Here is a 27,932-nt window from a genome sequence, read left to right on the forward strand (position 1 = left end):
GTTCTTCGGCTAGCGTCATGGCTGCCGCCGCCGCTCTGGAGGCGGCGGCACCTACTGGTGCCCTGTGGGGCCTCGTACAAGACTTCGTCATGGGTCAGCAGGAAGGTCCCGCTGGCCAGGTGGCTGCAGGTATGGCAGGCAGCGCCTCAAGGCCTCTACAGGGAGATGGCCGGAAGGGAGCGGCCTGAGAACTAACGTGGGGCGGGAAGGGAGAGGCGGAGGTGATTTGAAAGATTTTTTTCTGGGATGTTTGGTGAGCCTTGCGAGCTTAAAAACCATAAATAAGCTGGGAAGCCTCTGGCATCTCTTCCAAAGGTTGCTTTACGCTCCTCATCTCCCCATACTCGGTAGAGAATCATTACTTTTCACAGACGAGGAAACAGGCCCTGCGAGGGCAGGAGACTTGGCGTAAAACTACAGAGCGGGCGGAAGGAAGCCGGCGAGGGAGGGAGGGAGGGATGGGGTTGGAATTCGGACTCAGGTGCTCCGGTCCTAGCCAAAAGCTCACTCCGGGAGACCCGCGTTGTTTGTGGGATGTTGACGCGGGGAGGTGCGTGCTTGCAGGCATCAGCTCCCGTCGCGTGGCATCCTGGGAGTGGCCCGTGGCCCCGCGCTCTGATAGGCTGCACTGGAGGGGCGGGGCCAGAAGGGGATCGACTTTGGGAAGTCTTGGTCTCCTGAAGACTTCATCTCCTAGCTACTACTCTGTTGATGACCTGTCTCCCCACAACTCGTGCCTTGCTCTTAACCACTAAAGAATCTCTTAGAGCTGATAGTTTACCCAATTCTGAACAAAACAAATTTCAAGCTTCCTTGGGATTCTGAATTAGCTATTTTAGGGAAAAAAGAAAGTTACAGAATGTTAGGAAGCCTTCAGAATCGGGTTAAAATAATAGAATAGGAAATGTGTACAGATGAGAGGTTTTTGGGGTTTTTTGTTTACTTTTGGAAGTTTTGCGTACTTTGGGAGAAGTAAAATGTTTCATGGGAATTGAACATAATTAACTCAAGTGAGAAATGAAGTGAATTTGCCAGAAATGGTAATACTCTGGTCGCTTGCATCGTTATACTTTGAGTCCCTATTGAACACATTTTTCATCAAACATGAAAAGCAAATAGGAATATAAATACAAATTACATTCGATCTGTGGCTACTGCTGGTGAAAAAAAACAACAAGCATACTATAAGAGGTAATGTGTGATAGTTTAGAACCATCAAAGAGCAAATATGCCTGCTGCTGGCCTAGCATAGTGGCAGGTGCTTGCAGTCCTAAAGTTGGTAATTGGAGGAATGAAGATTTAGTGTTTGATAGGAGTTCTGAGCCAGCCTGGGTTACAGTGTGAAACTTTGTTGAAAAAAAAAAAAGTTTGGTTTACCATTAAGCCTAACATCTTATAACTTTACAAAGTATAGTGTGTAAACAGAACTTATAGTTCAGTGTAGTTAACATGTTCATTGTGTTATCTGTGTCATTTCCTCTAGTGTTTTACTATGAAAATTTTCTTACAATTTGCCGTCCATCCATTTAAACCACTGATATCAGCACAGTGACATTGAGATATTTTAGTATGTCTATTATTGACCAGAGTTTATTTTGGCGTAAAATTTATCTAATAAGCTATAGTCTGCTCACACAGTGTATTTACTGGGGCTTTGTTTTATATATACATACTCCCTCCCAACATAAAGAATGTTGCTATATCAATGTTAACTATTTTACATTTATACACTCTGAAAACAATAATTTGGGATTCAGAAAATACTTTTGAGAAGACTGCTCAAATAAAGGCTGTAGAATTCTTGTTTGGTTTGGGTTTTTTTTTTGCCAGTCCTGGGGCTTGAACTCAGGGCCTGAGCACTGTCCCTGGCTTCTTTTTGCTCAAGGCTAGCACTCTGCCACTTGAGCCACAGCACCACTTCCAGCTTTTTCTATATATGTGGTGCTGAGGAATCGAACCCAGGGCTTCATGTATACAAGACGAGCACTTTACTACTAGGCCATATTCCCAGCCTCAACTGTAGAATTCTTATATTTGCATAAAAGTTATGTTTTATTGTGCCTGAAAATGGAATATTGTTTAGTTTAAATTTAAACTCAGTGAAGTCTGAAACACCAGTGCTATTATAATTTAGCCCCTTTCGAAAAAGGTTGATTCAGAGGAATAGTAACAGCTAAAGCAGGTACGGTTAAAAGGGGTTGGTGGAATATTTTTCTTTCCCCCCCCCCTTTTTGCGGGGGGCGGGGGTGTTCTAGAACTTGAACTGTGGGCCTGGGCTCTGTCCCTAAATTTCTTTTGCTCAAGGTGAACACACTACCCATTGAGCCACAGTGCCATGCCACTTCTGGATTTTTCTGAGTAGTTTATTGGCAATAACAGTCTCATGGTGATCCTCAAATCTCAGCCTCCTCAGTAGCTAGGATTACAAGCATAAGCCACTGGTACTTTGTGGAATTTGGTTTTTCATAACTTGGGTTTCAGGCAAAAGATTTGAATGACTTATATTGCAGGTGGTAGCTGTCATAAATCTTTAAGGAAAGGAGCCATAAAATGAATGCACATTTGGAAAGGGTTAAATTAGTATTCTCAATCTTAGATCACACATAGAGTTGTAGAAGGTTGTCAGGTTTAAAGTATCCCCAGAGTAAGAAGTGTTTTCTAACCCTAAAGCTAAGTCAATCTTTGCTAGTACTTACTGGGGCCACCTTTCCTAGTTGGAGTCTAAATGTAGAAGGAACTAATCACAAAGGTAGCTGCCACTAAATTTGTTTTGCATCTGAGGTTTCCTGATGAAAGTAGGTGTCAGCTCTAAGGAAGATGTAAACAATAGAAAGTAACCTGAGCTAGAAGCACAACTCAAATGGTAGAGCACTGGACTTGGAGAAAGCCAAGTGAGACCCCTGAAGACCTGAGTTCAAATCCAAACCTAGCACACAAGAAAAAAGAGAGAGGGAGGAACAGATGGATGCATGGACCTAACTACCATATAGGTTAAGGCTTCTCAGGGAAGTATTCAAAGACAGTCTGGCCCCAGCTTTTGTCTTACCCTTCTGGATCTTTAGTTCCCAGTTCCCTGAAATGTTTTCCTTCCCAGTTAGCTCTATCCAGGTTAAATCTCCAAGGCAAGGCTCAGATTGGATACTATTCTCCATCCACAGCAATTCCTGATTATCCCAGCCTGACAACATACCACTTTGCAATCTGGATAATATTTCTCAACTGGTCATGTATTTACTTATTAGACTTGTTGAGTAGCAATGTTTGTACACATCTTCACTTCCTATACTCTCATTTCTTTTTTTCTCAAATTTTTATTATCAAACTGATGTAATACACTCTCATTTCTACCACTCTAGTGTCTCCTGCAACTAATGTAAGCACATGCATAATAAAAATTGCTTATGCATTTGAAATTAGAGATGTTTAAGGAAGAATCTAAATCTAGAGATTTGAGGTTAAGGGAATTAGATTCCTCCACTTGAAGGAAAGGGAGGACTTCTCAACATTATTCCAAGGTTTTGAGCCTGACGCTGATTAAAAACAATTCAAAGCTAGCCCAGGCAGGAAAGTCGGTGAGACTCATCTCCAGTGGCTCTGTGGCTCAAAGTGGAAGAACACTAGCTTTGAGCGACAAAGCTCAGGGGCAGTACCCAGGCCCTCAGTTCAAGCCCCACAACAGACCAAAAAAAGAAAAGGATACTAAGAAGGGAGCTGATTCTGGAGTATGATTTCTAAACATGAGAATTTGCAAGTAATGAATTTAATTCATTTTCTGTTATGTTCCTTCGTTTCATTGTATTATCCAACATACTTTTATTGCTTGGGTGACCACTATTTTTTTTTTCCTAGTTGTGGGCCTTGAACTCAGTGCCTGGGCATTATCCCTGAGCTTCTTTTTTGTTCTTGGTCAGTCATGGAGCTTGAACTCTGGGCTTGGGCACTGTCCCTAAGCTCTTTAGCTCAGCACTAGTGCTCTATCACTTGAGCCACAGTGCCACTTCTGGTTTTCTGGTGGTTAATTGGAGGTAAAAGTCTCCTGGACTTTCCTGTCCAGATGGCTTTGAACCTCAATCCTTACACCTCAGCCTCCTGAGTAGCTAGGATTACAGGTGTGAGCCAACCATGCCCGGCTGCTGGGTTTTTTGTTCAAGGCTAGCACTCCACTACTTGAGCCACAGTGTCACGTCTGACTTTTTCTGTTTATATGGTACTGAGGAATCGAACCCAAGGTTCATACATGCTAGGCAAGCACCCTGCCACTAAGCCACATTCCCAGCCGAGACCACTATTCTTTTTTTTTTTTTGCCAGTCCTGGGCCTTGGACTCAGGGCCTGAGCACCATCCCTGGCTTCTTCCCGCTCAAGGCCAGCACTCTGCCACCTGAGCCACAGCGCCCCTTCTGGCCGTTTTCCATATATGTGGTGCTGGGGAATCAAACCCAGAGCTTCATGTGTAGAAGGCAAGCAAGCACTCTTGCCACTAGGCCATATTCCCAGCCCCAAGAGACCACTTAAAGTGGAAAAAAAAAATTGTTAAAGATGAATAAACTAGCCAGGTGCAGGTCGGATCATGGTTTGAAGCTAGTCTGGACCGAAAGTCTGAGAGAGACTCTTTATCTCCAACAAACCACCAGAAATCCGGAAGTGGATCTGTGGCTTAAGTGATAGAACATTAGCTAACCTTGAGAAAAAAAGCTCAGAGACAGTGCTTGGGCCCTGAGTTCAAGCCCCAAGACAAAAAAAAAAAAAGGCCCCAAGGGGGAAAAAAAAGGAATTAGAGTAAACTGTAGGTTGAAGAAATGTGTGTGGCATCAACAGCAGAAAGGGCATTTGAGAGCTTGATTGGAACCTAGGCCTGAGGGATTCTTCCATCTGTCCATACCACCCCAGCCCCTGCCATCATGCCTTAGGCTGCCTGCCACTCCAAATTCTCAAGAGGTTGCAGCTTCATGAGACAGAGATCCAATTGTGCCTTCTCCGTAGTGACCACATAAAAATTCTTTTGATTGCTTCTCTGTGCTCCTCTTGAACTAGCACCCTGCTAAGGAAAGAAAGTGTGGGGAATTAGGAAATACTAGTGCATAAGTCTATTTCTATAAGACAAATCTTGAACACTTTGGGAAAACTTACGGTTGCCTATAAAGGGAAAGGAACTTTTTGTTTCCTTAATGCTAGTGACTCTACTCTTGGGAACATTAACTCTTTATTAGCTTCTTTCATCACAGGAGTCCCAACTGCATAATTAATAATATTTCCAGGTATTCTGGCTTTCATTTGGAAAAACTTAGTGTTAAAAGAATTAATCGCTTCAAGTTAGTAACCCATGTTCCATAAACTCAGAAATTCTCCTTTCTTTTGTTAAGCCAGATTTTTTTTTATCACTATGATGACATTGAACTTGTGAAACTGCGATTGTTTTTAAGTCTTTCTGCTCCAATAGACCAGACTTCTTAAAAGCTCTCTATCTGGGCTGGGAATGTGCCTTAATGGTAGAGTGCTTGCCTAGCATGCATGAAGTCCTGGGTTGATTCCTCAGCACGATGTACACAGAAAAAGCCAGAAGTGGTGGTGTGGCTCAAGAGGTAGAAGGCTAGCCTTGAGCAAAAAGAAGCCAGGGACAGGCCTGGGAATATGGCCTAGTGGCAGGAGTGCTTGCCTCGTATACATGAAGCCCTGGGTTCGATTCCTCAGCACCACATATATAGAAAAAGCCAGAAGTGGCTCTGTGGCTCAAGTGGTAGAGTGCTAGCCTTGAGCAAAAAAGCTAGGGACAGTGCTCAGACCCTGGGTCCCAGGCCCCAGGACTGGCAAAAAAAAAATTTTTTTTTCTTTTCACCAAACTATACACTACATACTGTTCTTTTTACTATATGTAAATTTTTACCTTTTTCCCCCTTTGGTACTAAGGGACTCAAAGTCCCATACATGCTAAGCTCTGAGCCACACCCCTAACTTCTGCTTCACTTTTTTTTTAAAAATAAAAAATAGATGTAGCAAGGCATGGTAGCACAGGCTGAAACAGGAGAATTGTGAGTTTAAGGCCAGCATGGGTTACTTAGTGCGACTGTGTCTCAAAAGAATGAATGGGGCAACTAAGTTGGGCCATTTGAGGTAGTTCCAAAGATAGTCTCTAGGCCAGCATTCCAGAGGATTTTTGTGGTGTTGCTGAAGATAAAAGGATTCAGTTCAATGACATCCTTTGCTATTAACAGTAACCAATCTCCTATGTCTTTCTGTGGTCCCTGCAGAAATTAGCTTTTAAATGGGTTTATTTGGCAGAGTTTGCTAGGCTGTAGCCAAGGGGTTCCAAGAAAGTACCCTTTTCAACACTCCTAAAGACCTATTTTCTGTGTTTGTAACTTAGGAAATAGATACTTTTCTTCACAAAAGTGTTGGGGAGTCAGGCACCTGTGCCTCACATCTGTAATCCTAATTATTCAGGAGGCTGAGATCTGAGGATCATGGTTCTGGTCCTGGCAGGAAAGTCCAGTGAGACTTCAATTAACCACCAAAAAGTAAGAAGTGGAGCTGTGGCTCAAGTCGTAGAGTGCCCCCCACCACCACCACCCCAATCGCTCACATACATAAGCCTCAGGAACAGCCCCCCCGGGGGGCAGGGGGTGTTCAATGATTAAGGAATTGATGTGGGACACAATATGAGTTACTTGGTTGGTTTGTCCTGTGAGCCTGCCTGCTGCCCTTCCCCCACCCTGCAGCCTGCTCATTTTTCCCTTTTCTCAGGGGCTGGAGCAGCAGCTGGGCTTCCACATCCTGGCACAAGTAGGGCTAAGAGTGCCTGATGTCTAAATTGGTGCCAGTCACGAGCTATGAATCCTGACTGGAACTCTCCTATCCTCAGTCTGGTTGGATTTCTTTAGTACCAGAGTGAGCCTCTGCCCAGCTCAGCTCAGCTCAGCTCAGCTCAGCTCACAGCTGTTACTGTGATAGATTTAAGGTGAACTGCATATTTAGGAGTTTGTGCCCAGAACAGGCTGATGGTGGTAATTTCCCTAATTACCACACCTTCATTAGCTAGACGTCCTTTATCTATGTTAACTGACCCCTTGTGAAGATAATAATTTACTCTTGTTTCTCCCTTGAAAATATAAACTAAGCTGGGTGTCAGTGGCCCATTTCTGTAATCCTACCTACTCAGGGGCTGAGATCTGAGGATTGCAGTTCAAAGCCTGCACGGGCAGAAAAGCCCCTTACTTCCAATTATTCACCAAAAAAGCTGGAAATAGAGCTATGGCTCCAGTGGTAGGTAGAGCATTAGCCTTGAGCAAAAATCTCTGGGACAGTGTCCAGGCCGAGTTCAAGCCCCAGGAGCAGCGCGCGCACACACACACACAAAGTGTACTTCTTACAAAAAGTTAACATGCCTGTAATCATAGTACTTAGAAGGCTGAGACAGCAGGATCTCAACAAGGTCATCCTGGGCTACATAGTGAGACCTTGTCTTGAAAAGAGAGAAGAGCAGGAAAAATAGATAAAAGCTAGGCACCAGTGGCTCACTCCTAGCTACTTGAGAAGCTAAAAGGGAATGATCAAAGTTTGAGGCCAACCCAGGCAGAAAAATGTGCACAAGACTTTATCTTGAACGTAACCAACAAAAAACAGCTGTATATGTTATTTAAGTGATGGCATGCTTGCCTACCAATTATATAGTCTTAATTTCAAGCCCCAGTACCACCCTCCCCCCTGCAAAAAAAAAAAAAAGTTTTCTAGGTGCTGTTGGCTCACATCTATCATCCTGGCTACTCAGGAGATCGAGTTCTAAGGATCAAGATTCAAAGCCAGCCCAGGCAAAAGCCATAATGGAGATGTTGCTCAAATGGAGGTCACCAGTCTTTGGTAAAAAATCTTAAACACTCAAGGCCCTGAGTTCAAGCCCCAGTACACACACACACACACACACACAACATACACGAAAAAATAAGAAAAAAGACTAGCTCTCTGAATTACTGTTCACAGTAAGCTACTATTTCCTGCTAGATCTTCCAGAGATATAAATAAATGTAAATAAAAATATCCTTTCCCCACTAAAAGCAATACTGTGATCTTACTATACATGTTGTTTATATACACTGTTTTGCTTTTAAATCTTGTCAGATTGTTAGTATATCTATGGCTTCTTTAGTCTTGTTTCAGTGAACACAAGTACAGACATCTTTTCAGATCCTGATTTCATTTCCTTTGGCTATATACCCCAAAGTGGGACAGCTGCATCATATGTTTGTTCTATTTTTAATTTTTTTAGGAGCCTCCATACTGTTCCATGACTGTACCAAATTTACACCCCCACCAACAATGTATAAGGATTTCCTTTCCTCACATCCCTGCCAGCATTTATGTGTAGTTTTCTCTCTCCTTTTTTCCAATTCTCTTTTTTCCTCTGTGTCATTTTATAGACCATTGTGCATGTATACATAAAGGCTTTTCACTTCATAATATTAGCTTTATAAACAGATACCTTAACAAATTATTTTGGTTGGTTATTTCTCTTGGATTTTCTTTGTGTGCAGTCATTTCATTTACAGATGATATATTTACTCTCTCCAGCTTTTATTTTTTAAGTGATATATCTGAAGTGCTGTAGCAAGACTAGAAGGAGTTCTTGGCAAGTACAGTGGGTTGCATAGTACAAGCCATTGAACCCTGTAATAAGGTTTTTTTTGGGGGTTGGATGTGTGTGTGTGTGTGCGTATGCACATGTGCATGCTATGTAAGTCCTTGGACTTGAATTCACAGCCTTAGCACTGCCCTCGAGTTTTTTTGCTCAAGGCTAACACTCTACCACTTGAGCCACAGCTCCACTTCCAGCTTTTTTTGGTGGTTAATTGGAGGTAAAAGTCTCACTGACTTTCCTGCCTAGGCTGACTTTGAACCATAATCCTCAGACCTCTGCTTCCTGAGTATCTAGGGTTAAAGGCATGAGCCACTGGTGGCCAGCCTGTAATTGGGGGTTTCGTTTTTGTTTTTTCATTTTTCTTTTTCTTTTCTTCTAGATGTGAAATCCGGCAGCTATACAGTGTTACAAGTGGTAGAAGCCCTTGGGTAAGAGCCCCTGTTCTAGAACATTCTTCCAACCCTGCCTGGGCACTCTGAAAAGGTTACTTTTGTACATTGCTGTTTTCCTGGAGCCTAAATTTCTCCTATAGCCTAAAACTCTCTACATATCAGTACCTTACTCTAGTTTTATGTTGTTGAATTGCTTCACATGAAAGTTTTTTGCTGCATGATTGATACGTCTTAAGGTATTGTTTAGGAGCATACAACCTGTAGGCTACATCATCAGCTCCTGACTTAGTTAGGCCACAGATTTAAAGTGAGGTACATGGTTGAAAGGCCAGTGCCATCCACTATCTTTAATTAGAACTGGGATTCTTCATATATTTCCTTGGACCTATTCAACCCTGGCAGGATCCTAGTCACCCCCAACCTGACTCACAAACTCTTAAGTGGACAGGTGCTGATACTGTGCCAGATCCCCTTTAAAGGAAAAGCTTTGGTGAAACCACTGGGAAAGCAACATTTTACAACCTAGGGTTCTATACATCAGAGAAAATAAGTACTCATTGTCAAAGGCCTGTTTTCCTCACACTTCCTACTTGATAGACCCACTTAAATTGACAATAACTGTCACAGGTAACATGTCTTCAAAAACAAGGAAAACTAGAATACTGGCAGAAATGTAAAATACTGAATTGTTACTCATCTCTCCCACCTAACAGATCATTGGGACTTTCTGTTTACATTCTGTGGCCTTGGTCCACTTTTTAAAATAATAGCTTTATTGAAATATTATTCACACAGCATAAAGCTCAAAGTTTTAAATTATGTAATTCCTCAGCTTTTAGTATATTCATCGATTTGTGCGTTTGTCCCCACAATCTGTTTTTAGGACATCTTCCTTACTCCAGGAAGAAACTCATGCTCATTAGCACCTATTCCTTTTTCCTTCCTCTTCCCAGTCCCTGGTAAATTTACATATAGAATTATAAAAGATGTGATCTTGGTTATCTTTTTTTTCTTTTTCTTTCTTCAGTATTAGAATTTGACTGCTTGTGCTTGCTAGACAGGCACTGTACCATTTGAGCCATGCTCACAACTCCTTTTACTTTAGTTTATTTCTCAAGGATCTAGCTTTTGTCCATGGCTGACCTCACCCCAAAATCCTCCTATGTCTCCTTCCAGTATAGCTGGGATTACAGGAATGTACTACCATACCTGGTTACCTTTGTTTCTTTCACTGGGTACGTGTTCAGGGTTCATCCATGTTATAGTATATGTCATTTGTATATTTCTTAGCTGAATAATATCTCATTGTATAGGTATCCAACATTTTTGTTTAACTGTTTACTGGCTGATGAACATCCATATTATTTACACTTTTTGACTACTCAGAAAAGTGGATATTGCATTGAGCATTTGTATATTTTGCCCATTTATAAATGCTATAAATGTACAATTTTCTTCTCCTGAGCAGAAATCCTTCTACAGCTTGATATTCTAGAGATCCTGTCAGGAGTGATCTTATTTTTGCACAAACATATATAAACACACACACACACACACACACACATATTTATCCTTGAGGTTTACTATATTTCTTGTAGCCAACTCCTCTCCAAAACCTACTCCTGCATGTTCTTGTCTAGATTACTTATAGAATATTTAAGTATAATCTTAGGAGAACCATTTTGATAAAAAAAAAAAATCATCTGTTGCTTCAGCCCAGTTTATCACCAACAGTCCTACATAGTAAAACTTTTATTCTGGCCAACTTTGTAATCTTCCAATTATAAACTTTTATGGTTATTTTTGTGTTGTGTTTTAGCTCCAGTACCTTAGTGGTTGTTCTCAACATTTTTGTGTTTTAGCAAGAATTTATAAACATGAATCTATTTTCCTGTTTTGGTAGAAGCTTCAGCTACAGCCCTATATGTAGCTACTATGCTCTGTTTTGTTTCAAAGGAATGTCCCAATCATTTGGTGCTAACCTGGGGTGCCTTGAGGCAAAATCTGTTAGTTGTGGTGTCATTTGTGCTTCTGATGATTCCAGATCAGTTCTTCAGGTTTAGGCCCTTTCTGATGTCTGTAATGCTATTACCTCAGGAACATCTACCTGAGCTGGTTTGTCTTTTAACAGGGCAATACTCTGCTTCCAAAATGAGAGAAGTGAATGTGACTAACTGTGAAGCTTTGCTTTCCAAAGCTTCAACTGGTTAATAGATTCTATCTTGCTGTCTCTCAGGTCCTCTCTTGATAATCCAGAACCCAGAACTCGGGCACGAGGAATCCAGCTCTTGTCACAGGTGCTACTCCAGTGTCACCCCTTGCTTCTGGAAAAGGAAGGTACTTGTATTACTATGACTATGTTCCCAGATTTCTGAGCCAAGGCCTCCCATGTCTAAGCCACTTTTTAGGAAGGAAAAGCATGATTATCTATAACCTACTTATTCAAGATCTTTGTTTCTTAACTAGTATATGTGGCAGAGATTATTTGAGACATAAAACACAGAGATCTCAAATGCAGTCTTAGAATTATTTTCAGTATGTGCTAGCAGCAATTTTGTTTTTTGTATTTTTTTTTTTTTTGTGCCAGTACTAAGGTTGAACTGAGGACCTAGCTTTTTCTCAAGCCTAGTGTTCTACCAGTTGAGCTACAGCTTCACTTTCTGCTTTTTGGTGGTTAATTGGAGATAAGAATGTTTCCTATAACTTACTTTGTACCTTGATTCTCAGATTTCAGCTTCCTGTGTAGCTAGGATTACGAGCATTGAGCTACTAGTACCTGCTAGGTTTTTTCTTTTTGTTTTTGTGCTGGTAACTGGGGCTTGAACTTGGCCTTCTCATGCTCTTGCCTAACATTTTTACTGGTGTTGCACCTGAGCCACACCGCCAGTTTTGGCTTTCTAGTTCTTACCCAACATACTCCTCAGTTCCATCCATTTTCCTGCAAATGAAATAATTCCATTCTTCTTATGACTGAATAGTACTCTATTGTGTATATATACGGCAGTTTTCTTTATCCATTCATCAGTTTTCAGGCACCTAGGATTGTGTTGCAGGTGTCTCTTGTATGTTGAGTTACACTCCTTTGGATGTATGCCTGAGTGGTATAGGAGAGTCATAAGGTCTTTTTTGTTGTTGTTAAATTACAAACCTCAATACTTATTTCCATAGTGTACATTCCCACCAACTGTGTAGTATGAAGGGTTCCCTTTTCTCGAATCCTCACTGGTATTTGTGGTTGGTTGTTTTTTTCATGCTGGCCCTTCTGAATAGAATGAGATAGAATCTCTTTAATGTTTTAATTTGATTTTCTTTTGTAGTTTAAGGATGTTGTACAAGTCTTCATATTTTTATTGACCATTTGTACTTGTTTTGAGAATTGTCTGTTTAATTCATTTGCCTATTAATTTAATTGGGATATTTGTTCTTTTACTATTTCATTTTTCTAGTTCTAAATTCTAGATATTAGCCCAGCTAATAGCCATTGAGTAGCTGGTATCCAACAACGGTTTTGAGAAGGAACAAGAGAGACCATGTCCTGTAATCTGTAATACTCAGTGTTTGGCTCTTTAAGAAAAGTCAGGCCTTGAGTTAAGTCCCCTCTTTTTGAAGGGCTAAAGACATTAGTCCTTGATGGAGCTCATTAGGCCTCACATTCAGCACCAAAGGGAAAAAAAGGATAGTGGATCTGAGTTTTATAGAAAGACAATTTAGGGACTGAGAATGGGTTTTACTGTGGATTTATTAAGAAGGAATAATGAGGTATTCCTTTGTTTTCTTCACTTGTTGAGTCAAGGTTTAATGAAATGGGAGAGCATGAGCATATCTCTTAGTAAAGGATGAAAACTGTGAATCCCAAACTGGAACAGCATTACAGGCTGAGGAGGGAAGATAGCTGGTCTAAACTAATGGCTGAATCTGGTTTGTGCAGTGGTACACCTGATCCTGTTCTATGAGAACCGGCTAAAGGACCATCATCTTGTGATCCCATCTGTCCTGCAGGGCTTGAGGGCACTTGTGAGTTTTCCTTTTCATTTCGTAACTGTGTTCATGGGAGCTCTTATCCAGTTCTCCTTGCCCTGGGGCTGAGGTTTCACATGTAGAAGTACAGAGGCCTGCTTTATTCTGTACTCTAGAGAGTAAAAAGTACCCATTGGGAGACTGGATCCAGGTGAACTGGAAGGAGCTACAATGAAACACACACATAGAGAAAGTTCCTCACTGTCGCCTCTTCCCTCTGAATCCGAATGTTGTGATTCCCTGTGCAGCCAACTAGGTCCTTTGCAAGAATGTGGGGGTTGTTTTTTGTTGGTGATTTTTTTTTGCCAGTCCTTGGACTTGAACTCAGGGCCTGGGCACTGTCCCTGAGCTTCTTTTGCTCAAGGCTAGTGCTCTACCACTGGAGTCACAGCGCCACTTCTGGCTTTTTCTGTTTATGTGGTACTGAGGAATTGAACCCAGGGCTTTCATGCCTGCTGGGCAAGCACTCTTATCACTGAGCCATATTCCCAGCGAAGATTTTTTTTTTTTGTAGGTTGTGTGGCTTGAACTCTGGGCCTGGGCGCTGTCCTTGAGCTCTTCAGCTCAAGGATAACACTCTCCCACTTGAACCATAGTGCCACTTGCAATTTTCTGGGGGTTAATTGGAGATAAGAGTCTCATGTACTTTCCTGCCTCGGCTTTTAACCGCAATCCTTAGATCTCAGCCTCCTGAGTAGCTAGGATTACATGTGTGAGCTACCAGCACTCCAGCTTCAAGATTGTGTTTTGAAAACCATGCTGTAAATTCCTTGAGCATTCACATATCTTTCCTTCTTCAGAGCCAGTGTGTGTCCTTGCCCCCAGGACTAGCTGTCTCTGTGCTTAAAGCCATCTTCCAGGAGGTACATGTACAGGTGAGTGTTAACAGGACAGCTGATACTCTCCTATCTCCTACTCCTGGATATAACTAGAATTAGATGGCAAAGCATATTGCCTTGTAACTTCTGAGCTCTTTATGGTCTTGTGACCATATTAGTTATTACTTCTGTTGATGGAGGATAGAGTTGGATAGCCTATCTGGCCTGTGTCCTCTTATACCTTGAGAAAGTTAGGCATGAATTGTTCACTTAGAGATTGTGAAACAGGAAGTAGTTGTATCCATTGAAATTTTCTCTGAGCATACTCTTAACTTCTTTCCTTTCTCTCCCACCCCAAAGTCCCTGCCCCAGGTGGACCGTCACACAGTCTACAATATCATCACCAACTTCATGCAAACTCGGGAAGAAGGTAAGAGGCTAAAAGAGGCCTTTTCCTCCTCTGTAGGATTCATTTTAGCCTAGGGGTTGTATAGAAGAGGCAGGTCTCTGAAAGAAAATGATAAAGGGAACTAGGGACCCACTCTTTCCTCAGTATAGTATAGCTTTTAAATTCTTACCTTTATAACAGTGTAGATGTCATTGCACCTCTGTTTATTGAATACTTCTCTTAGAAAATAAAAGGTCTGCTCTGCCAGAAAGCAGATCATAAGCAAGTGATCGTAGAAAGAGAATGCAAACCTCCTAGAACTCTCAGGCCTACTGTAACATGGACAGTAGTAACCTTGTTCTTCTCTCTTTACCAGAGCTAAAGGGCCTAGGAGCTGACTTCACATTTGGCTTCATCCAAGTGATGGATGGGGAGAAGGATCCCCGTAATCTTCTAGTAGCTTTCCGCATCGTTCATGACCTCATCTCTAGGGACTATAGCCTGGGTATGTCTTGGCCACAATGAATTAGCCAGTTGAGATTTGTCAGGCAACTGAATCTAAGTCAACCTCACTCTTTCTCTGTTGCTACAGGACCCTTTGTAGAAGAGTTGTTTGAAGTAACATCTTGTTATTTCCCTATTGATTTTACCCCTGTAAGTAGCACCTTCACTCATTCACTGAAATACTCACTGCCTGCTATATGCAGGTCCCATATTAAGAGGGTACAAGTGAACAAAATAGTGCTTTGAGCCATGCATCTAGTCTGGCATCTTGCTGGTTAATTGGAGAAGGAATCTTGTAAACTTTTCTGCCTGAGCTGACTATGAATTTTAATCCTCCAGATCTCAGCTAAGATTATAGGCATGAGTCTCTGGCATCTGGCAACCAATCACATTTTATTATATTAATGCATAATAATACGTGTTTGTGTACAAAGAAAAAAGCAATGCACCAGAAAGTTACAGGTGCTTATGGTAAAATCGTGGATTAGATAGGAAATATGTGATCAGATTAAAAAAATAAATGTCATGGGCTGGGAATATGGCTAAATAGTAGAGTGCTTGCCTAGCATACATAGGGTTCTAGGTTTCATACTAAGTACCTCATTAGTGAATGAATGCCTAAAATTTCCAAGGAACACATAAGACTATCTACTAGCTGGAGCCTTATGTCATACTATTGTTCTTGATTGAGTGTAAATATTGCCTTGTTCTGTGGGCTTGCCAGGTTCAATCCTGTGCCCAAGGGTGGTCTGAAAGTCACACAAATCCATGGTACTTCTTTCCAGCCACCTAATGATCCCCATGGCATCCAGAGAGAAGATCTCATCCTGAGTCTTCGAGCTGTGCTGGCTTCTACACCACGATTTGCTGAGGTGAGTCTGGCCATCTTTCAGAGGACACTGAAAACAAACAGTAAAATCATGTGATACATATTTTAGAATATGGCATCCTTCAAGCATTTTGTGTGACAAGTATATTGAATGGCATAGAATATTCTACCACTTTTTCCCTTAAAATACTTAACCCCTTGATAGCACTGTCTTTTGAAATCCTCTAGCTTTGCTAACTGGCCCACTTTTTAGGTAACTGGGACTCCAACCACAGCTTGAAAATTAGCTTAAGTCACAACTCCTTGAGTGTAGTTCCTTAGTGTAGCATCTGTTCCCTAGGACATAGTTGACCTTGGTGCAGCTCAGATATTGCCTGTCTCAGGTCTAAGTTCTTCCTTCTCACCCACAGTTCCTGCTACCCCTTCTGATTGAGAAAGTAGATTCTGAGATTCTGAGTGCCAAACTGGATTCTCTTCAGACCCTGGTGAGTGATTTTTTGTCCTTGAAGGATCCAACTACCTTTATAAGAGTTAGGAATATGAAAAGATAACAGGTTCTCCGATAGACAGAGGATAGTTCATGAACCTCAGAAAAGGATGGCCAGGACTGGGTACTGTGTTGACCTAAAGTCCCTAGCTGCATTGTTTTTTGTAATTATTCAATGGGTAATTGAGGAAAGGCTGACCCTCTTCGTGCTGCTGCTCTTCCCTTTCCATGCACCATGCTGGGTGCTGAACCTAGACCCTTGTGAATGCTAGGCAAGTGCTCTCCCACTGAGCTACCTCCAGCCTTTTTGTTTCTTTTTCACTGGGCAGAGTGAGCCTCATTTTTCTGTGCCATGGGTAGAAATGTTATGACTTCTTGGCAGGTTTTCTGCTGAAATGCAGCCTCTTCTAGGTGCATTATGCTGAGGTGCTTGCATATCCTAGGGCAGTGTAGCTGGCTGATGCCTGTGGTTTCCTTGGCAGAATGCTTGCTGTGCTGTATATGGACAGAAAGAGCTGAAGGACTTCCTCCCCAGCCTTTGGGCTTCTATTCGCAGAGAGGTGAGTGTTACTTATGTAAATACTGCTATTAACTCACAAGTTGTCAGGGTTCTACCTACTTTTCCCCAGGGTCAGTGTACTATGCCTGGTTTTTCTATAGGCAAGCAAAGAAGGGAGAGACCATGTGGTCACCTTTGCATACTTTGCACATTTCCTGACCTCCCATAGCAAAGGATGTGGGTCATGGTGCCTCTGACATCATCTAAATAGAGGGGAGAAAAAGTGCCACCACTCAGGATTGATATCTTATTTGTCGCAAAATATGTGTGTTAATACTACTGAGACTAAGGATAAGGTGAGAATAACCAAGAAGAAGACAATCCGTTGAGGTGTTAATTTCCATTGCTGTGTCCTAAAGGTTCTCAAGCTCCAGCCCCAAAGAAATAGGCAGTGGGTGGGGGGGGCTATCATCTGGTGCAAGCTCACCTCAGTAGCTATGGGATCCCTCCCTGACAGGTGTTCCAGACGGCAAGTGAGCGGGTGGAGGCAGAGGGCCTGGCAGCCCTGCACTCTTTGACTGCGTGTTTGTCTCGCTCTGTGCTGAGGGCTGATGCTGAGGACCTCCTTGACTCCTTCCTTAGCAACATTCTACAGGGTAATGGAATGGTGCAGCAGAAGGGGACCATAGAGATAACAATGATCCTTCATGTTTAGGCCCCACATGTTCAGTGATTTGGGGGCTGCAACTCTACTGTAATTTGAAGACAATTGGAATTATTAACTCCTAGTTTTTAGGCCTCAGTCTCCAATAGGGGGATCAGGCAACATTGAGCCTATTCCCCAGGTCTGTGATTGCTCCCTCTCTAGACTGCAGGCACCATCTGTGTGAGCCAGACATGAAATTGGTGTGGCCAAGTGCCAAGCTGTTGCAGGCAGCTGCAGGTGCATCTACCCGAGCCTGTGACCACATCACCAGCAATGTACTGCCCTTACTACTGGAGCAGTTCCACAACCACAGTCAGGTAAGGAAGCCCAGTCTTTGGGTGATGTGAGAAGACCTTAAGTATTAGGATCCCTTTCTCAGAGCAAGACTGGCTCTAATCTGGACCCAAGTTGATATGGGATTTTCTCTCATTAGTTGCTGCTTGCTCTCATTTACTCTTTCCTGGACTCATTCTTACCTAAAGCAATAATTCTCCCCAGTTCCAGAGTAGCAGGATTGAAATCCTTTAAATTGTTCTTTGACTCCAGTATTCCTTGAAACAATACAGAGCAACCAGCGGCGGACAATCCTTGAGATGATCTTGGGTTTCTTGAAGGTGCAGCCAAAATGGAGCTATGAAGACAAAGGTGAGATCACCTAATGGGGACTGTTGAGCCCTGTAGCCCATGAAAGGCAAGAGTGCTTCAGAGAAGTGATCAAAAGTAGTGGTCCTATTATTTTGAGTGCTTGTGGAATAGGAGAACACTGAATGGATACAGTCACTTCGTTTTCCAGTGTACTTCCTGGGCAACCACAGGTTTGAGTCCTAAAAATCTATCCCAAATTGTCTATATAGTACTACTGAGCCAATGACATGAGGTATAGGGACTTTCTTGTAACTAATCTCTGTCTCTCCCTAGATGAAAGGCCTCTGAGTAGTTTCAAGGACCAGCTATGCTCACTGGTATTCATGGCCCTAACAGACCCTAGCAGCCAGCTACAGCTTGTTGGCATCAGGACACTTACAGTCTTGGGGGCGCAACCAGGTACATCTTAAGGGAAAGGAAGACGATGAAGTTCTCTGTTCTCAGTGAAGAGAAGCCTCAATCTCTTGTTCTCATGGCAAAAACTAGATGATTGATTTGGGATTTCTAATGGGATTTTTGGAAGGATTATGGTGGCTGCAAATGAAGAAATATGAGGTCCATATTCCCTTCTATCAACAGATCTCCTATCATCTGTGGACCTGGAGCTGGCAGTGGGTCACCTGTACAGACTGAGCTTCCTGGAGCAGGATTCCCAGAGTTGGTGAGAATCTAAAGCAATGGTAGAGCAAATTATTTCCTGCCTCTGTATTTGCAGCAAGGACCAGGGCTCTGTACTTCTAACCCTTGTTTTTCCTTAGAGAAAGTAAGCTCTGTGTTTGCCTTTATCTGTTGACTGATTACAAAGATGTAAGACTGCTGTCTCTTGTTAGGCATTAAAAAGCCCTTTCCAACTCAGTGATTATGTACTGGCATCCTGCTCTTTAGAGCAACGTGACCTGGGAGTCCCCGCTCCTGGATCACCTCATGACACACTTTGGAAAGAGAACAGTAGGCCCAGGCTCAGCTAATACTCATCTGATTATGTCCTCAGCAGGGTGGCAGCTCTAGAAGCATCAGGAACCCTGGCCAGTCTCTACCCCGGGGCTTTCAGCAGCCATCTAGTACCCAAGCTTGCTGAGGAGCTGCACAAAGGTATGTGTGGTTAATCTGTGGCCCCCGCCCTTGCGAGCAAGGCTTTGAGGGTCTTCATGTTTGCCATTGCATGGAATCCTTGTCTCTTTTGCAGAGGAATCAGATTTAGTTAGAGAGGATTGGCACACCAAATGCTCCCGGCATCTGCTCTGTCTGCAAGCTTTGTCAGCTGTTTCAACACATCCCAGCATCGTCAAGGAGACGCTGCCTCTGCTGCTGCAGCATCTCTGGCAGTTGAACAAAGGTAACTACCAGAAATTGTCAAGCAGTTGTACAGAATGGGAGCCCAGGCAGAATGAAGTTGAAACCTTTAGGGGTGCTCTGATTCCAAGAGTGAATAGTAAACTTGATAAATAAATGATACATAGCAGTTGTATATGTAGTGATGTTGACATACAGTAATTGTGGTGTATAGTGTCACACTTCAGTATGGATGTACAGTATATGGAATAACCAGGTGAGAGTAATGTTTCTATCACTTCATATATTTGTCTTTTTTTTTTTTTTTGGCCAGTCCTGGGCCTTGAACTCAGGGCCTGAGCACTGTCCCTGGCTTCTTCTTGCTCAAAGCTAGCACTCTGCCACTTGAGCCACTTCTGGCCATTTTCTATATATGTGGTGCTGGGGAATCGAATCCAGAGTTTCATGTGTATGAGGCAAGCACTCTTGCCACTAGGCCATATTCCCAGCCCCATTTGTCATTTCTTGTTTGGAGAATATCCAAAGTTCTTTCTATTAGTTCTTTTGAAGCATGCAAATAATTGTTATCAGCTCAGGTTGTCCTACTATACTATTGAATATTAGAAGTTATTCTACCTATCCAGTGGCACCCCTGTATCCAACAGCCATTCAACTCCATTCCCTCTGCAGGCTCTGGTAACCACCATTCAAACACACAAAAGCTGTCCTTCTGTAGATACAAAGGACTTAACAAACAAAAATTCATGCATAGGCCTCAATCCAATTGAATCAGTCTCTGAGGAGGGTTTGGAATTTTAGTAACAGTAATTGTGACCAGGTAATTTACATATGGTTTTCGTGTAGGGTCAACGTTGAGAAGCCCCACTCTTAAGGGGCTATCAGATAGCAACCTGAGCATCAGTAACTCACCAGAAATGCAGGATTTCAGGCTTTCACTGACTGATCAAAATCTGCATTTGAACAAGATCCCTGGGTAACTCATACATATCTTCTAGTTTGCTTGGAAGCCATCATGACAGCAGCTGTCATGGAATCTATACATGGTCACTGTGGATCCTTACTAACCTCAATTGCCTACTTTGGACTCTTGCCCTGCAGGGTAGACCCAGATCTACAGTGTTTGACCCAGTGGAAAGAATAGGAAGTTCAAACTACGGCCTGGGTCTGATTCCTGACTTTGTACTTTTTTTGTGACCCTGGAAAAAACTGATTTATTTCATTGAGCCTGTGTCCTTCCCTGTGAAGTGGAGGGTGAAATACTTCTAGAGAAAGTATCACAGGAGAGGCCAGGTGCTGGTGGCTCACACTGGTAATCCTAGCTACTCAGGAGGCTGAAATCTGAGGATTGCAGTTCAAAGCCAGCCTGGGCAGGAAAGTCTGTGAGACTTATCTCCAATTAACCACCAGAAAATTGTAAGTGGGCTGTGGCTCAAGTAGTAGAGCACTAGCCTTGAGCTGAAAAACTCAGGGACAGCACCCAGGTCCAGAGTTCAAGCCCCACAACTGACACACGAGAGAGAGAGAGAGAGAGAGAGAGAGAAATAAGACATTCTTGGTCTCACTCATTGTCTTCTTTTCAGCTGCTCTATAGGAAATTCCTGGAAGTACTTTTGAGAAACTTACAAAGAACTTTGGCTTTCTCTCCATACAGGGAATGTGGTTGCAGGATCCAGTGAAGTTATTGCTATCTGCCAGAGTCTCCATCAGGTGGCCGAAAAATGCCAGCAGGACCCTGACTGCTGCTGGTATTTCCATGACACGGCTGTACCTTGCCTGCTTGCCTTGGCTGTACAGGCTTCCATGCCAGGTAACTTTCTCCACCTCCTTAGAATTCTTCCTTCCTCTGCCATTGGACAGCACTGCCATCTTCTGGGTATTCGTGGTACTGGGTGCTGTAACTGATCATACAGGATAACTTGATAGTATTTGAAGCCAGACAGCTGGAACAGGAAAGTCCACGAACTTAACCTCCAGTTTACTGCCAGAAAGCTAGAAGTGGATCTGTGGCTTAAGACCAACAGCCTTGAGTTCAGTTCCCAGTAGCAGTGAGCATGGATATAAACGTTTGAAAAAAAAATCATATTAGCTAACTTCATTTTCCATTGTTAACTATTCCAAGCACTATGTACAATGTTTCCAAGAGCTCGGTGACCCCAGCTTACACCAGTGATATTTCCAGTGTCTTGCTGTTTCTCAAAAGGATACATTAAGGACTGCTGCTGAGGCAGGACATGGAGGCTCACATCTGCAATCCAAGCTACTTGACAGAGAGAGATGGGATCTCAATTTGAGGCCATCCTGGACACAAAGTTAGTAAGACCCGATCTACCCAATCTCAAAAAAAAAAAAAAAAAAAAAACCAGGCATATCACTCTTCCACTTGAACCATACCACTTCCGGCTTCTTCTGTTTGTGGTTCTGTGAGGAATCAAACTCAGGGCTTCATGCATGCAAGGCGAGCACTCTACCACTAAGCCACATTCCCAGCCCTTCCAGACCCCTTTGGCTTTATTTATTAAGATGAGATCTTGTGTCCTACCCAGGCATGTGCCTGTAATATTATTTGTCATGTATCTGGCTGGGGTGACAGGTGTGTGCCACTACATCCAGCTTCTTCCCTTGGTGAAGTCGAGTACTTTTCTGCCTAAGATGGCCTAAAACCATACTGATCTCAGCTTCCATTGTAGCCTAGATGACAGAGATCACATGTGTGTGCCTGGCTGACCTCAAACCACAATACTTCCAATCTGTTTCCCAAGTAACTAGGATTACAGGTGTGAGCCACAGACACCCAGCTTAATTTGTATTTTTGAACTCTAATTGTGACTGTGACTTTGTAATTCTGTGTATGTGTTGGCATTTTGTTTTTGCAGAGAAGGAACCCTCAGTTCTAAGTAAGGTGCTGCTGGAAGATGGGGTCTTGACTGCCATGTCCTCTGTCATTAGCACTGCCACCACTCACCTGAGACCTGAGTGAGTATAATTTTGGGTGTATCTCAAGCCAAATATGGTGGCAGTTGTTTTCTAAGTTTTACTAACAGCAAAAGGAAGTGGCATTTTAACAGCATTGCTCATAGGGCTGAGTGAGCAGTGGGTCAATGGTTCTTAGTTATAGAGCTTTTTTTTTTTTTTTTTTTTTTTTTTGGCCAGTCCTGGGGCTTGGTCTCAGGGCCTGAGCACTGTCCCTGGCTTCTTTTTGCTCAAGGCTAGCACTCTGCCACTTGAGCCACAGCGCCACTTCTGGCCATTTTCTGTGTATGTGGTGCTGGGGAATTGAACCCAGGGCTTCATATATACGAGGCGAGCACTCTTGCCACTAGGCCATATCCCCAGCCCAGTTATAGAGCATTTTAAAAAGTAGGCATTGATGGGTACTAGTGACTTACGCCTGTAATCCTAGCTACTCAGGAGGCTGAGGTCTAAGGATAAAGGTGCAAAGCCAGTCTAGGCAGGAAAGTCCATAAGACTCTTATCTCCAATTAAACACGTGCACACGCACTCGTGTGCACCCCCCACACACAAATGACAGTGAGTCTGGTGGCTCATGCCTGTATTCCTAGCTACTTAGAAGGCTTGAGATCTTAGGATGTGGTTTAAAGCCATCTCAGGCAGAAAAGTTTATCTCCAGTAAACTACTCAGAAAAGGCTGGAGGTGATGCTGCGGCTCAAGTGTTAGAGTGCTAGCTAGCCTTGAGCACAAGGAGGCTCAGGGATAGCACCAAGGCCCTGAGTTCAAGCCCCAGGACCAGGAGGGGAAAAGCCAGTAGTAGAGCTGTAGTAGAGCCTTGAGTAAAAAAGGACAGTGCCCAGGCCCTGGCCCAATAAACTAACTAAAAAGTACACATTGAGATCCTCACTAGGTTATTAGCTCTTAAAACAACAGGGATTTGGTATGTCTGATTCACTGTGTATCACCAGGGTCTAGAATGGTTCAGGACACAGGATGTGCCCAATTTTTAAATGTTGAATGTGTGATTGGTCAAGATTTATTGCCCCCCAAATGAACCCCAGATTCAAAGGCACTGTGGTGAGGGAAGGGTTGCTTTGGAATCCTATCTGTGGTAATGCCTGTTACTCTGCTCCCAGGTTAGCTGCTCAGAGTGTCACCCACATTGTGCCCCTCTTCTTAGATGGCAACACCTCCTTTCTGCCTGAAAACAGCTTCTCAAGCAGATTCCAGCCATTCCAGGTGACAATCTAATGGATCAGATGGGGGCGGTCTTGGAATTCATATCCTTCAAACTTATTTTTAGGACTACCTTGGGTTGCATATCAGAGCATATAAACTGAGTGCTGGCAAGGACAGGTTTGACAGGACCTTTCTCCCTTTACAGGATGGCTCCTTGGGGCAGAGGCGGCTGGTTGTACTGCTTATGGCTTTTGTCTGCTCTTTGCCTCGAAATGTAAGTGACCACTTGGAAGTTGGATCCCATGTGACCTCTGGGCTGAAATTTGCCACAAGCTAAGCTGATCCTTTGCTTTCCCACTGGGAAAGTTCTTATCCATTCTGGTCCCTACTTCCACTTTCTTCTGGGTACCTTGAAGCTTAAGTGTTTTCTGGGTCCATTACATGGCCAGGTTTTCTGTAGGTGGAAATCCCTCAACTGAACAGACTCATGCGGGAGCTTTTGTCACTGAGCTGCTGCCACAGCTGCCCATTCTCCGCTACAGCTGCTGCCAAGTGCTTTGCAGGACTCCTCAACAAGCACCCTGCAGGTATTACAATGGGCCTGGGTACAAAGCTGCTAAAATCCTAAGGTTCAGTCCTTGTTCTCCTTACAAAAGGTGCTAATTGTCAGGCATTGATGGCTCAAGCCTATAATCCTATGTTCAGGAGACTGAGATCTGAAGACCAAAGTTTGAAACCAGCCAGGGAGAATCATCTCCAGTTAACCAGCAAAAGACCACAGTGGAGGCATGGTTCAAGTGGTAAAGCACCTCCCATGAGTGAAAAGGCCAAGTGAGAATGTGAGGCCCTAAGACTGAGCTTGGCACTTAGCATACACACAAAAAAGGAACTTGCTAGTAATATAAATGGATTTCTGCTGCTCAAGCACTGTTCTCATAGAGCCCTTGGGACAATACCTGAGCAAAGCATTACAGGACCTGAGGAGTACACGGAGCATGCTCTCCTACTTCTGCCATCTTATTCCTACAGTCTTGGATAGTGCTATCGTCACCCTGTGTTCTGTATACCAGGCTCTCATGGCTGGAGCTGTGGCTCAAATGGTAAAAAGTGCCAGCCTTGAGCACAAAAGCTAAGGGATAGCTTCCAGGCCCTGAGTTGAAGTTCCAGTGCTGACACCAAAAATAATAATAGAAAAATGTGTGCTATTGCATCAGCATAGTCTTCTTCCTTTCAGGGCAGCAGCTAGACGAATTCCTCCAGCTGGCTATGGACACAGTGGAGGCCAGCCTGAGCCCGGGGCCTGCTCGTAGTCAGGCCTTCACACTGCTGCTCTGGGTAAGGAGGTAAACTTGATTCTGGCTACACACAGACAGTTATGTCACACTAAATGTCAACCTAAAAGCTGTCAAGCTAAAATAAAATTAATCCTGAGCCATATGTAGCAGTTACGCCTTTAGGGCTTGACTATCAGGTGCTGACACCCGCCTTCTATTTCAGGTAACCAAGGCTCTAGTACTCAGGTACCATCCTCTCAGTTCCTGCCTTACAACTCGAGTAAGTCCTGAAACAAAACTAGGACCTGAACAGGAGCTCCCTTGTTGACTTATTTTCAGAAGAACTTTCTCTCCCGCACTGGTGTTTGAGATTTTTCTTCCTGGTGTACTTCAAAGGTTCTCTTTTTTCCTAGCTCATGGGCCTCTTGAGTGATCCAGAACTAGGCCCTACAGCTGCTGATGGCTTCTCTCTGCTCATGTCTGACTGCACTGATGTGCTAACTCGTGCTGGCCATGCAGAAGTGCGAATCATGTTCCGCCAGCGGTTCTTCACAGACAATGTGCCTGCTCTGGTCCAAGGCTTCCATGCTGCTCCCCAAGGTGAGCAGAATCTGATAGGATGACCCTAAATAAAGAACTCTCTTTTACTTGGCCACAATGTGAAGCGATTTAGGACCAGAAAGTCTAGAACTATACTGTAGCTTATACCTAGAAAGCAAAACCTCCAGATTCTCACCTCAGCTTTTTCTTTGATAGGCATGTCTTGCTTTGTATTTCCTACCTTTAGTTTTTGTTTTTTTGCCAGTTTTAGGACTTGGATTCGGCCTGAGCACTGTCTCTGGCTTCTTTTTGCTCAAGGCTAGCACTCTACCTCTTGAGCCACAGTGCCACTTCTGGCTTTCTCTGTTTATGTGGTGCTGGGGAATCCAACCCAGGGCTTCACGTATGCTAGGCAAACACTCTACCACTAGGCCATATTCCCAGCCCTCCCACTTCTTTTTGCAGCCTGATATCCATCCTGCCTTATCAGATATTGGAATTTAATTTTGAAACTGAATTTCTAAACCCAGTTTCTTTCCTGACCTTTCCCATTTATTTTTCAGATGTGAAGCCAAACTATCTAAAAGGTCTGTCTCATGTACTCAATAGGCTGCCCAAGCCTGTGCTCTTGCCAGAACTGCCCACAGTAAGTCTTCCAGTTGGCCTCTAAGCCAGGGACAAGGCTGTTTTCCAGTAGTCAGGACTGAAGAGGGGGAGGGGAAAAAAAACAGGAGCATCAAATTGTTTCCATCTGATATTCTTCTAGCTCCTTTCCTTGTTATTGGAGGCCCTGTCCTGCCCTGACTCTGTGGTCCAGCTCTCTACCCTCAGCTGCCTTCAGCCTCTTCTACTGGAAGCACCCCAAGTCATGAGTCTTCATGTTGACACCCTGGTCACCAAGTTTCTAAACCTCAGTTCCAGCCCATCCATGGTGCGTTGACTCCCAGTGTCTCTTTAGCACCTTTCTTCTTGGGTCTTCCACTCACCTTCTGGTTGTGTTCCAGGCTGTCCGGATTGCTGCGCTGCAGTGTATGCATGCTCTCACCCGCTTGCCCACTCCTGTGGTAAGTACCTCACCTGTCTTCCCTAGCCTGAAAACCAGACTCAAATGAGATAGAGAAGTACTTTTTTGCTTTCTGTTTTGTCAATTGGGATTGGCCATCCTACTGTATATTACTGAGATAGGACCTATCTTAAGAGTAGATATAGGGGACTGGGAATGTGGCTTAGTGGTAGAGTGCTTGCCTAGCATTGCCCTGGATTCATTTCCTCAGTACCACAAACAGAAAAAGCCAAAAGTGGCACTGTGGCTCAAGTGGTAAAGTGCTAGCCTTGAGCAAAAGCTCCTCAAGAACAGTGCCCAGGCCCTGAGGACAAGCAAACAAACAAACAAAAAAGATATAGGCAGGTATTTTTCCTTGGGCCCAGAATGGAGTGACTAAACCTTGACCACCTCATAATAGAATGTCCATCCTGCCATTTAGCATACTGAGGAATCACTAAAAAATAGGACCCATTACAATTGCTAAATATAGGTGAGGCTCTGGGTTCAATACCCAGCATGCATGCACACACACACAAAATGAAGCACATTTCACTTTCTTCAGAATATGAGTTATAAAGGGCTGGGGATATGGCCTAGTGGCAAGAGAGCTTGCCTCGTATACATGAGGCCCTGGGTTCGATTCCCCAGCACCACATATACAGAAAACGGCCAGAAGTGGCGCTGTGGCTCAAGTGGCAGAGTGCTAGCCTTGAGCAAAAAGAAGCCTGGGACAGTGCTCAGGCCCTGAGTCCAAGGACCAGGACTGGCCAAAAAAAAAAAAAAGAATATGAGTTATACAGTCAGAGAAGCACCATTTCCAGGTGCTATAGCTGAGCAAGGCTAAGATTATTTCTCACTTCACAGTTGCTGCCATACAAACCACAGGTGATCCGGGCCTTGGCCAGGCCACTAGATGACAAGAAGAGACTGGTGCGCAAGGAAGCTGTGTCAGCTAGGGGAGAATGGTGAGTTCTAAGTCAAAGGTAAGACAAGTAAACCTCACTGCTAACACTGCCAGCGTTCTTTTGTTTTGTTTTTGTTGCCAGTCCTGGGGGGTGTGGACTCAAGGCCTGAGCACTGTCCCTGGTTTCTTTTTGCTCAAGGCTAGTACTCTACCTCTTGAGCCACAACTCCACTTCCGGCTTTTTCCTATATATGTGGTGCTGAGAAATTGAACCCAGGGCTTCATGTTTACCAGTAGGCCATATTTCCAGCCCCTGCCAACATTCTTTATGCCTACAGGTTTCTGTTGGGGAGCCCTGGCAGCTGAGTCCCCAGCCTTCCGTCCTGGTCTACACGCTTAAAACTGACAATCTAACCTAGAATCACCATCGAGCCATTCTGCCCAAGGCAAGAAGACCACTGACCTTTCCTTGCCATTCTCACCAACACAGCACAAGACCTGGGCATGTGTTCCATGGCTGTACAAGACACAGAAGTCCTGATTCCTAACAGATTTGTGAAGTAACTAAGCAAGACTACTTGTGTTTAAAGAAAGTTCTTGGGTTGTGGGGCTCTCCCATTGTATCTTATGTCAGGAGAAGGGAGCTATGCTGCAAAGGGGTGTGTGCAGTTGAGTGTGACCCTGAGGACCAGGGATAGTGGATGTGTGTGTACTGCTGAGGAATAAAAAAAATTTTGGTAATGAAGCTGTCAAGTATTTCCCCCATCTCACATATACTTCAGTAGCACATAGCCGGGAGGCCTCTGTAGCCTTAAGCTACAGAAGTAGTCATGA

At 43.6% G+C, this 27,932-nt stretch overlaps 1 protein-coding gene across 4 annotated transcripts; it reads left to right on the forward strand.

The window, feature by feature from the left end:
• On the forward strand, positions 1-27,932 carry Mms19 (MMS19 homolog, cytosolic iron-sulfur assembly component). 4 transcript variants are annotated; one of them, XM_048338539.1, is made up of 31 exons: positions 1-129; positions 9,008-9,056; positions 11,257-11,357; positions 12,949-13,034; positions 13,838-13,912; positions 14,216-14,285; positions 14,620-14,748; positions 14,836-14,897; positions 15,533-15,619; positions 15,987-16,061; positions 16,546-16,623; positions 17,080-17,218; positions 17,431-17,585; positions 17,835-17,913; positions 18,187-18,312; positions 18,493-18,574; positions 18,905-19,005; positions 19,100-19,249; positions 20,858-21,013; positions 22,080-22,179; positions 23,293-23,395; positions 23,541-23,609; positions 23,796-23,922; positions 24,570-24,670; positions 24,833-24,889; positions 25,023-25,209; positions 25,713-25,795; positions 25,916-26,080; positions 26,154-26,213; positions 27,059-27,209; positions 27,423-27,932. In XM_048338539.1, the coding sequence occupies exons 1-30, from the start codon at positions 18-20 to the stop codon at positions 27,161-27,163; spliced, it is 3,069 nt and encodes a 1,022-aa protein (XP_048194496.1). In that variant the 5' UTR covers positions 1-17; the 3' UTR covers positions 27,164-27,209; positions 27,423-27,932. The 4 variants fall into 4 exon arrangements, with proteins under 4 accessions (XP_048194496.1, XP_048194494.1, XP_048194495.1 ...); XM_048338537.1 differs by having other exon boundaries at positions 27,059-27,159; positions 27,437-27,932; XM_048338538.1 differs by having other exon boundaries at positions 18,908-19,005; positions 27,059-27,159; positions 27,437-27,932.

The sequence above is a fragment of the Perognathus longimembris genome, chromosome 2, assembly GCF_023159225.1.
Source record: "Perognathus longimembris pacificus isolate PPM17 chromosome 2, ASM2315922v1, whole genome shotgun sequence".
NCBI classification, from domain to species: Eukaryota; Metazoa; Chordata; class Mammalia; order Rodentia; family Heteromyidae; genus Perognathus; species Perognathus longimembris.

What these genes read in the sequence shown, in the direction of transcription:
- Mms19 (XM_048338537.1), top strand. Translation starts at nt 18, where the DNA reads ATGGCTGCCGCCGCCGCTCTGGAGGCGGCGGCACCTACTGGTGCCCTG. An exon ending in GCAGATTCCAGCCATTCCAG is followed by an intron (nt 23,396 to 23,540) that starts GTGACAATCTAA and finishes CTCCCTTTACAG; the next exon opens with GATGGCTCCTTGGGGCAGAG. An exon ending in TCTGCTCTTTGCCTCGAAAT is followed by an intron (nt 23,610 to 23,795) that starts GTAAGTGACCAC and finishes GGTTTTCTGTAG; the next exon opens with GTGGAAATCCCTCAACTGAA.